Genomic DNA, 11297 nt, shown 5'->3' with positions numbered 1-11297 from the left:
TTTGAACACGATAGAAAAAAACAATGATATCTTGGTAATGGAAAAGGACTTACTATGAAGTTAAAACTGTAAAAAATGTTCAGAAATTGACATGAAAAGAAATCCAACCCTGCTTAATCACAGATGAAAATATGCACCATAAATAAAGTTCCCAGTCCAAAACACAGCTGGAAGAGAAATCTGATAAAGTCACTCTCAACATACTGATTCCAAGTAGAAGATCAAAGAATTGCAATTCATAAAGATGGTTTGAAGAAAAAGATAATAAAGTACCGATCCCCCTTAATCATTAGATATAGAGGAGAGGATTAATTCGAGGCAAAATTCAAAATATCAATTGTAGATTTGAAATTCTGCACATAATACACATAGCTAATTGATAGGGCAAATATTTCATTATCGTCTTATTGTGAAAAAACTCAGCACTGCTCTGAAAAGAAAAAAAGTGAATTGATGTGAAATGCTATTATAAAAGGAGGTGTAAACTCCTTTATCATAGATGTAGATACAAAACCGTGGCGAATACATAACATTTTTGTAAATAATTCGCTTTACTAGGAAAACCTTCGGTTAATAAACATTGTAAATTCTATCATTTCAAATATATACCTTAGTGTGAATGCATTTCCCCCATTTCTCTTAACATCCTAGAGGATATTATTTTTGCAAAACGAACTATATTGGCAGTAAAGCGGCTGTGTATTGTCCGACTCCCCGAACCATCTTTTAAGCCAAAGCATTCATTAGGTATGTAGGACGAACTTTTAGTTTAATTTCTGTAAAATAGTTAAGCGCAATTTATTTCAGCTTATGAATGGAATCCTCGTTAGAAAAATTAAGTAGAAACGGCCTCTGTCAATGGTCAATGGTAATTACGTGATATTATTGCAAAACTTAAAACATCAAACGATTGTTTTGAAAAAAGGAAATATTGCTGTGCAAAAATGTGAGATAAAGATAGTTTACATAACTTCAGGAAAGTGATACTCTTCCTGAGGTCTTTGGTGTTTCCTCCGCAGAGTACACTGACATGAATTCTGTCCCTTTGATTCCTTACTTAACGATTCACGAGGAGCTGAAATATTTCCCTTTGGTGTATCTCCCAGCTACCTACACTGAACTCGAAAGTCTCGCTTTATGAACCCAACAGCTATCTACACTGAACTCTAAAGTCTCCCTTTGTGAACCCAACAGCTGTCTACACTGACGTCGACAGTATCCCTTGGTGAATCCCACCGATGTCTATACAAACGTTAACAGTCCCCCTTGGTGAACCCCACAGCTGTCTACGCTGACGTCCACAGTCTCCCTTTGTGAACCCAACAGCTGTCTACACTGACGTCGACAGTATCCCTTGGTGAATCCCACCGATGTCTATGCAAACGTTAACAGTCCCCCTTGGTGAACACCACAGCTGTCTACACTGACGTCGACAGTATCCCTTGGTGAACCCCACAGATGTCTATACAAACGTTAACAGTCTCCCTTGGTGAACACCACAGCTGTCTACACTGACGTCGACAGTATCCTTTGGTGAACCCCACAGATGTCTATACAAACGTTAACAGTCTCCCTTGGTGAACCCCACAGCTGTCTACACTGACGTCGACAGTATCCCTTGATGAACCCCATAGATGTCTATACAAAAGTCCACAATCCCCCTTGCTGCATCCCTCAGCAGTTTACTTCGACTGGACTGTTTCCCTTGGTGTACCCCTCAACAATCGACCCCGACTGTTTTCCGTGGTGTACCCCTCTGCAGTCGGTCACGACCGATTCCCTTGGTGTTCCGTTCAGCAGTCGGTCACGACTGTTTCCCGTGGTGTACCCCCCAGCAGTCGGCCCGACTGTTTCCCGTGGTGTACCCCCTCTGCAGTCGGCCCCGACTGTTTCCCGTGGTGTATCCCTCCACACTCTAGCCCAACAGCGACTGGTTCCTCTGGTGTACCTCTCACCAGTCGACCGTTTCCCTTGGTGTTCCATTCAGCAGTCGGCTCCAACTGTTTCCCTTGATGTACCCCTCAGCAGTCGGCTCCAACTGTTTCCCTTGTTGTACCCCTCAGCAGTCGGCTCCAACTGTTTCCCTTGATAAACCCCTCAGCAGTCGACCTCAACTGTTTCCCTTGGTGCACACTTAAGCAGTCGGTCACGACTGGTTCCCTTGGTGTACCCCTTAGCAGTCTACCCTATATCAGTCTACATTGATTTTAATGGTTTCCCACTGTGAACCCACCAATATCTAAGTCGACCTTGACAGTTTTCCTTGGTACACCCACAGATGTCAGACTGACCTCGAACGTTTCCGTTTGTTGTACCTCACAGCAGTCTATACGGATATAAGCTAATTCCTTTCGGTGTATGTCAAATAATGTAAACGAATCTCGAATGTTTTCCATAGTGACCCACAAATTAGTTTGCACTGAACTCGACTGTTTGGTCTACCCAACAGCGGTTAACATCAACCTCGATTATTTTCCCTTGGTGTACCTCAAAACACAGTTTTTTTTATAATTTTAATCGTTTCTCTTTGGTGTACCCCACATAACTTTACACTAACTTCAACTTTCCCCCTCTATTGAGCCTTACAGAAGACCTACAACGTTTTCGGTCGTTTGTCCGTTTTGAACCCCTCAGTATATGTTCTTCAACATGCAAAGCTGATTTGTGTACACTTTTAAGAATATAGAAAGCTCTTTAAAACGTCATTTTTAACACTGAAATAGCGGATTTTAACACTTTTTGCAGAAAGAAAAACAACATAAAAGTGTTTTCATAGATTAATAGATATCAACATTTTCGCCCACAGTTTCTCCTCCAGCTTTGAACTTTCACACTTTTTATTACACGTTTCAACAGAAATGAGGTAGTGAATCGCCGTTTTTGTGACATTTTGGCTTATGGCTGTTAGAATTAAATAAACATAGAGATAACGATTGCGTATGTAACTTGGCTGTTGTACATCAGTTCTCTTTCGTCTTATTTTTATATTTTTAGCGAACAGATTCTTTCAATTTGGGTAAGAATGAAGGAAGCATACTTTTTCGAATCAGTAGTGACATGAATGAATAGCATTTGATCGTGATATACTATCGAACATTGTAAAATACTGTTTTCTGTGTTTGTTGGAATTATGTCTTTGGTTCAACGCCAAGAGTCTTTTTGAACCTTGTAGTAGCTACACCACTGAACAACATACGGAAGGTCCGTTGAATTCAATTCAAAGCAATTACGGCACAATATCTTGCCAAAGAACACATGTCGGTACAGGTCAGGTCGTCCTCACCTTCCCGAGTAACATGAACCGCCAGAGATAGGAGGTATTGAACTTCGCAACTTGGATGATCTTACCGACTGAGCCCCACATTGTATGATAATGCCTTTACGCTGTAAGACATAATACACCATGGGGTCATGTCCGAGCAGACATATTGCAAAAACTATATACCAATCTATGCTAACATGTCTTAACCAACATATTTTAACTTCTTTTCCCTGAGATGTTTTTTAAAACATTCACATGCTTAAAAGTCGCCTTTCGTGAGGACAAACGACGTTATACTGATAATATTCTTGTATGGTGATATATTACTGTATTTTTTCACGGTGGTTCTCCAGTAGTGATGCCTTCGAGAACAAACTATCTATTTTGCAGAATTCTACTTGTGTGCTATATATCACAGGTTGTGTGTGGATTTGGGCTCTCTGATAAGATACTGTGATGAGCTGTCGAATCAGACAACGAGTCGACAGGAATAATTAAGAAACAAAAGAGCAAGGGTAAAAACAAATCACGGAGAGGATAGCGAGGAAAACCCGGGGAATGAATAGGAATACACAGGGTGTGGATAGGACAACAAAGGGAATGGATAGGAAAACACAGGGTGTGGATAGGACAACACAGGGAATGGATAGGAAAACACAGGGTGTGGATAGGAATACACAGGGAGTGGATAGGACAACACAGGGTGTGGATAGGAATACACAGGGAGTGGATAGGACAACACAGGGTGTGGATAGGAAAACACAGGGTGTGGATAGGAATACACAGGGAGTGGATAGGACAACACAGGGTGTGGATAGGAATACACAGGGAGTGGATAGGACAACACAGGGTGTGGATAAGAAAACACAGGGTGTGGATAGGAATACACAAGGTGTGGATAGGACAACACAGGGAATGGATAGGAATACACAAGGTGTGGATAGGAATACACAGGGAATGGATAGGAATACACAGGGTGTGGATAGGACAACACAGGGAATGGATAGGAATACACAAGGTGTGGATATGACAACACAGGGAATGGATAGGAATACACAGGGAGTGGATAGGACAACACAGGGAATGGATAGGAAAACACAGGGAATGGATAGGAAAACACAGGGAGTGGATAGGAATACACAAGGTGTGGATAGGACAACACATGGAATGGATAGGAATACACAAGGTGTGGATAGGACAACACAGGGAATGGATAGGAATACACAAGGTGTGGATAGGACAACACAGGGAATGGATAGGAATACACAGGGAGTGGATAGGACAACACAGGGAATGGATAGGAATACACAGGGAGTGGATAGGACAACACAGGGAATGGATAGGAATACACAGGGAGTGGATAGGACAACACAGGAAATGGATAGGAAAACACAGGAAGTGGATAGGACAACACAGGGAATGGATAGGAATACACAGGGTGTTGATAGGACAACACAGGGAATGGATAGGAAAACACAGGAAGTGGATAGGACAACACAGGGAATGGATAGGAATACACAGGGTGTGGATAGGAATACACAGGGAATGGATAGGAAAACACAGGAAGTGGATAGGACAACACAGGGAATGGATAGGAATACACAGGGTGTGGATAGGAAAACACAGGGAGTGGATAGGAAAACACAGGGAATGGATAGGACAACACAGGGAATGGATAGGAATACACAGGGAGTGGATAGGAAAACACAGGGAATGGATAGGAAAACACAGGGAGTGGATAGGAAAACACAGGGAATGGATAGGAAAACACAGGGAATGGATAGGACAAAATATGGAATGGATAGGAAAACACAGGGAATGGATAGGACAAAATATGGAATGGATAGGAAAACACAGGGAATGGATAGGAAAACACAGGGTGTGGATAGGAATACACAGGGAGTGGATAAGAATACACAGGGAATGGATAGGAATACACAGGGAGCGGATAGGAAAACACAGGGAGTGGATAGGAATACACAGGGATTGGATAGGATAGGAAAACACAGGGAGTGGATAGGAATACACAGGGAATGGATAGGAAAACACAGGGAGTTGATAGGAATACACAGGGAATGAATAAGATACACACAGAATGGATAGGACAAAACATGTAATGCATAGGACAAAATATGGAGTGGATAGGAAAACACGGGAGTTGATAGGAATACACAGGGAGTGGATAGGAAACACAGGGAGTGGATAGGAAAACACAGGGAGTGGATAGGAAAACACAGGGAGTGGATAGGACAACACAGGCAGTGGATAGGAATACACAGGAAGTGGATAGGAAAACACAGGGAGTGGATAGGAATACACAGGGAATGGATAGGAATACACAGGGAATGGATAGGAATACACAGGGAGTGGATAGGAAAACACAGGGAATGGATAGGACAAAACAGAGAGTGGATACTAAAACACAGGGAGTGGATAGGAAAACACAGGCAATGGATAGGAATACACAGGGAATGGATAGGAATACACAGGGAATGAATAAGATACACACAGAATGGATAGGACAAAAAATGTAATGCATAGGACAAAATATGGAGTGGATAGGAATACACAGGGAATGGATAGGTAAACACAGGGATTGGATAGGAAAACACAGGTAATGGATAGGAAAACACAGGTAATGGATAGGAATACACAGGGAGGGGATAGGAAAACACAGGGAGTGGATAGGAAAACACAGGTAATGGATAGGAAAACACAGGTAATGGAAAGGAAAACACAGGGAATGGATAGGACAAAACAGGGAGTGGATAGGAAAACACAAGGAGTAGATAGGAAAACACAGGGAACGGATAGGAAAACACAGGGAGTGGATAGGAAAACACAGGGAGTGGATAGGACAACACAGGCAGTGGATAGGAATACACAGGAAGTGGATAGGAAAACACAGGGAGTGGATAGGAATACACAGGGAATGGATAGGAATACACAGGGAATGGATAGGAATACACAGGGAGTGGATAGGAAAACACAGGGAATGGATAGGACAAAACAGAGAGTGGATACTAAAACACAGGGAGTGGATAGGAAAACACAGGCAATGGATAGGAATACACAGGGAATGGATAGGAATACACAGGGAATGAATAAGATACACACAGAATGGATAGGACAAAACATGTAATGCATAGGACAAAATATGGAGTGGATAGGAATACACAGGGAATGGATAGGTAAACAAAGGGATTGGATAGGAAAACACAGGTAATGGATAGGAAAACACAGGTAATGGATATGAATACTCAGGGAGGGGATAGGAAAACACAGGTAATGGATAGGAAAACACAGGTAATGGAAAGGAAAACACAGGGAATGGATAGGACAAAACAGGGAGTGGATAGGAAAACACAAGGAGTAGATAGGAAAACACAGGGAACGGATAGGAAAACACAGGGAGTGGATAGGACAAAACATGGAATTGATAGGAAAACACAGGGAGTGAATAGGAACACACAGAGAGTGGATAGGAAAACACAGGGAGTGGATAGGAAAACACAGGGAGTGAATAGGATAACACAGGGAATGGATTGGACAAAACAGGTAGTGGATAGGAAAACACAGGGAGAGGATAGGAAAACACAAGGAGTAGATAGGAAAACACAGGGAATGGATAGGAAAACACAGGGAGTGGGTAAGAAAACACAAGGAGTGGATAGGACAAAACATGGAATTGATAGGAAAACACAGGGAGTGAATAGGAACACACAGGGAATGGATAGGAAAACACAGCGAGTGGATAGGAAAACACAGGGAGTGGATAGGAAAACACAAGGAATGGATAGGAATACACAGGGAGTTGATAGGAATACACAGGGAGTTGATAGGAATACACAGGAAGTGAATAGGAATACACAGGGAGTTGATAGGAAAAAGCAATGCATGGATAGGAAAAAATTAGATAATAAGTCATCTGGTGTCATCGTAAGCGAAAAAAACCTAACAATTTGTTGATAAAAGAGATAACATCGATCAGAGAAAACATTGCAACGTTGAAAAAAACTAGGTCATGGTTAAACTTACTGAGGACATTATCGAAAGAAATCAAAGTCGGCTAAACAGCTTGACTATTCTCAAACGAACACATGACGTATACATGCTTAAACAAGTACGCTAATATAAAGAGGATATAGATTTTCCATTGTCCTGTAAATATCATGGGAAAATAATTAATCATTTTATGACATTTACAATCTCTGCCATAAAGTTAAGGAAAATTGTTGGCAGAGCAGAACTAAAAATACAGTTCAACGATATTTTTAGTCATTTTTAGACAATGGAAATATGATCGTTGTATCAACATGTAGGACTAGTTAGATATAATGTTCATCTGATCGACGCTATTCTCGTTTGACGTAATTAATCTATATACTAGCATTCCCCGGGATTGTGATTAGGAAGCTATCAAGATTGTAAATCCAACAGAAACGATTGGTTAGCTCTTAAATATCAAATGCATTCTCGACGTTTTTCCGTCAGTTGATATTTTTTTTTTAAATTCTATTTTAAAGCTTTTTGACATTAATTAAATAGTATAAATGTTGACGCCACGTCAGTTTTGAAAGATGTTGTAACGTCAGTAAATATGCTATGTGGAGAGGAAGCAACATCTTTTTTTTTTTTTTTTTTAAATATTTCAGTATAACTTAACAAATCTTTACGCGGTTGAAACAGCTTACCTAATAAGATAAGAAAGGCTGAATCCTTTTCGGTCTTCCTGAGACTTTTACACATCTGGGACAGCTCGATATGTACTTGAAGCATACATGTTTGCAGTTGATAACAATATGTCATAAGGTTAAATTGTTTTATATTACCATTTCAAAAATGTTGTTTCAGAACTGTTGCATTATTGTTTTATACTTTGATCTATGTGCATGTATCCTGTCAATGAAATATTCTTAAATAAAATTTCATTGTGATATTTATGTGTGTTTTTTTTATTATTTCTTTACTGACGTCATAGTCGTAAGAATAGTTCTACTGGCTAAAGTTACCTATTAAAAAAGTTTTAGATTTTAAAAAAGCTTGTATATGAAGATACTAAGAATTATGATGTATACTTAACACAGGATATCTTATTTCTATAATGTTCAATGGTGACCATTTATCCTTGACCAATGACCCTCAAAATTATCATTTGTACTTCGGATTCATGTAAGGACAAACGAACGAAGCGTGATTTGGTTGGTTAAAATTAGTAAAATTATCAAAACTTGTAATTTTCTCTCAGGGAAAATATCAGTTACATTTTCAGCGTAGAATTTAAACTTTTCATTTCGAAAAGGGTAACAAACAGAAAAACCATGCGATTTGATTAAATATCGTTTTCATACCGATTTCTGTATGTAAATGTGTCCTGTATTGGTAAGTGGCACAGCGATCAATCATCAGAAAAAATGATATTCTTCTAGGTATGGTGAAATGTTACCGTGAAAACGAGTCCGATTTCATTCTAACGAGATTTCACAATGTTAAAGTCATACCACGATGAAAATCCCTCAGCAAAATAGCTGCAATGTTATCTAGGGTTATGTAGTGAAGAAAATAAAAAACCAACACAACGGTATCAAAATGCCGGAATATTCCATCATAATTTATTACTAATCATCACAACTGTTAACATAGTACATATGTAATACACAAAACAAAAACGGTGAAGGCGGATTCATATTCAACGATGTGACACCAAAAAAATATGTAAGAGTACATTCTGTAATTAGTGGACATATGATGGAGAACATGTCAAAAGTGCGGAAGTACTAGTAATTAATAAATTGCTAATTAAAGGGAAGAAAGTATGAAAATGCAGGTAAACTGTCACCGTTGTGCCAGTAGGGCTGAAATAAAAGCTGGGCTAAAGCCTGATTTTCAAGTTGGAATATGCTGGTATATGTATATATCTTTACGGCGAGTTAACCGCTAGGCGAAAAGAATCAGGTTTGTGCCAGTGCGAATCAAAATAACCCTGGGCACATGGTCCTGAAAGTACAGATGGAAAATATCTAGCAAAGACTGGAAACATCTAGTAAACACAGTGAAGATCTAGTTAAGATAGGAATTATCTAGTGAAGATTGGAAATGTCTAATATAGGTGGGGAATATCCGGTCATGAGGGAAATGACTGGTAAAGGTGGGAAATATCTAGTAAAGATGGAAAATGACCAGAAAAATTTGGGAAATGACAAGCAATTCATGATTAGAGGATATGGGGTTTTGTCAAAAACAATTTCAATACGACGACAAACAACGAAACAGGGCATCAACTCTCGTTGCTACTGTTTCGCGAGTTATTTGTTCTGGGGTTAAGTTCTGAGGACGGACAAAGACAAACATCTTGTGAATATGCTGCTTGAATGTGAGATTATGTATCGATGAAGACGTTAATGATCAATAGAACAGATTACTGCCCTGCACAAACAAATACGGGCGTTAATGAGATTGAATATGAGAAGATCCCTAAAAAGGTGTAACAGAGATTTAAGAATTAAGATTAATCAATATTTTATTCTGGAAATGTAATTTAAATCTAATATTCAGCTGTCCCAATTTTCCTTAATATCAACAAGTACCGACTGTGTGCAAAAATAGGGAATTCTACCGATTGAGTGAGTGCGGGTAAGTTTCTCAAAACAGCATTTGAGACAAACAAACAATACGTAGTGTTCGTAATATACATATTTCATAAACGTTATACTCAGGTTAGTGGTGCACGTACTGAGCACATAGTTATTACGTAGTACACAAATAGTGGTTGACGTACTACACAAACAATATGAAAGAATCATCAGCGTACACACACAGTGGTATACCTAATACACAAATATTAGTTTCACAATATACAAAAGTAGTGCAAGTGATACTTAATCAGTAGTTACGTGATGAAAACAGTCAATACCGGGATGAACAACGATATAATGGTGTAACGCATTTATACGTCAACTCGTTTGCTAGTTTAAAAACTCGTTAAATGGTCAAGTATGGGTATTTAAACAGTTTTGACGCGCTTGAGCCACATGTCTGTAACTTGACACGTGCACACTAATGTAGAATAGGACCGTTTGTGAAAAAAAACCTTGCACAACATCAACAAATATTTTCTGTTCATAGGTTTTAAGTTCACGGTTATATTGTTGTATAAAAACTACTACCCTTTTTACAACATGATACACTGTTTGTGTAATAACCAGTTATCTCCCTTGTTACAGAACTCTTGAATCCGAAAATATTTGCAAGTCGCTTACGTTTTTGTTCCATCTTGTCGAAGCTATGCTAAATTTGATCAATTGGTTACATAACTCTGGTTTGCTATAAAAAAATGACGTTTTTATATGTCAAAAGACTATAATTAAAATGGATTTTAAACTTTCTATTGCAACACCACTTCCTCTTTCATAATGCAGAATTAGACGCCATTATCACTTTGTTCTTGAAACTAGGACAATGACTAGTGTTTTCAGATATATACTCAGTGCATACATGGAATTTATCGACGTGTGCTTTTAAGCTCTACCCATTAATTGCCATTTTTGTCTTTGTTCAAATCGTTTGCTGTACGTATGATCTTTCGGAGCAAGATAACAGTGAAACAGACATTCATTGAATAGAATGTCAATTCGGCTGGCTGCGCTTTGTTAAGAACATTGCCATATATATATATATAAAAAAGTCGGTCGACTACATTGTGTCTCCATTGAGTCTACATTTTGAATTGAAAACCGCACTGTGCTCCTATGATTAGAAATAAATCCATGCTTTGTTTTAAAAAAAGCTAATGAGAAATCTTTTATGGACACCAAAGATCGTGCAGAAAAACGTGTGACTCAAGGACGGTCGGTTTCAAATGAGCCAGCTAAAAATCTTTGTAAACGAGAACAAAAATATTTCTTGCTGTCAATATAACAATACAATTTGAGCCCAATGTCCGTTTTTGACAAATTAAATCATGTTGAATTTTTGCAAGTATCCAGTCTACTTTCATTCGCAACCATGGATTGAAAGAACACATATGAAAATAGTG

At 39.0% G+C, this 11297-nt stretch overlaps 1 protein-coding gene across 1 annotated transcript; it reads right to left on the bottom strand.

Moving 5' to 3' along the window:
- Nucleotides 1-3128: 3128 nt before the first annotated feature.
- LOC132549589 (uncharacterized) lies at nt 3129-7309 on the bottom strand. The gene is made up of 4 exons (XM_060213530.1): nt 7301-7309; nt 6127-6285; nt 4276-4400; nt 3129-3183 (listed from the first exon to the last, which is right to left on the bottom strand). Exons 1-4 carry the CDS (start codon nt 7307-7309, stop codon nt 3129-3131), a joined length of 348 nt encoding a protein of 115 aa, XP_060069513.1.
- Nucleotides 7310-11297: the final 3988 nt, after the last annotated feature.

The sequence above is a fragment of the Ylistrum balloti genome, unplaced genomic scaffold, assembly GCF_031769215.1.
Source record: "Ylistrum balloti isolate Yb309-2 unplaced genomic scaffold, AGI_CSIRO_Ybal_v1 Utg370066, whole genome shotgun sequence".
NCBI classification, from domain to species: domain Eukaryota; kingdom Metazoa; phylum Mollusca; class Bivalvia; order Pectinida; family Pectinidae; genus Ylistrum; species Ylistrum balloti.
The sequence above is the reverse complement of the archived record's forward strand: the minus strand, read 5'-3'. Positions and strand labels throughout refer to the sequence as shown.

Excerpts from the sequence above, each read along its gene's own strand:
- LOC132549589 (XM_060213530.1), bottom strand. Across the intron at positions 4,401-6,126 it reads TGTATTCCTATCCACTGCCT|TATTCCTATCCACTCCCTGT; the intron begins GTGTTGTCCTAT and ends CCACACCTTGTG. Across the intron at positions 3,184-4,275 it reads TTGTCATATCCACACCTTGT|TGGTGTAGCTACTACAAGGT; the intron begins GTATTCCTATCC and ends TATGTTGTTCAG.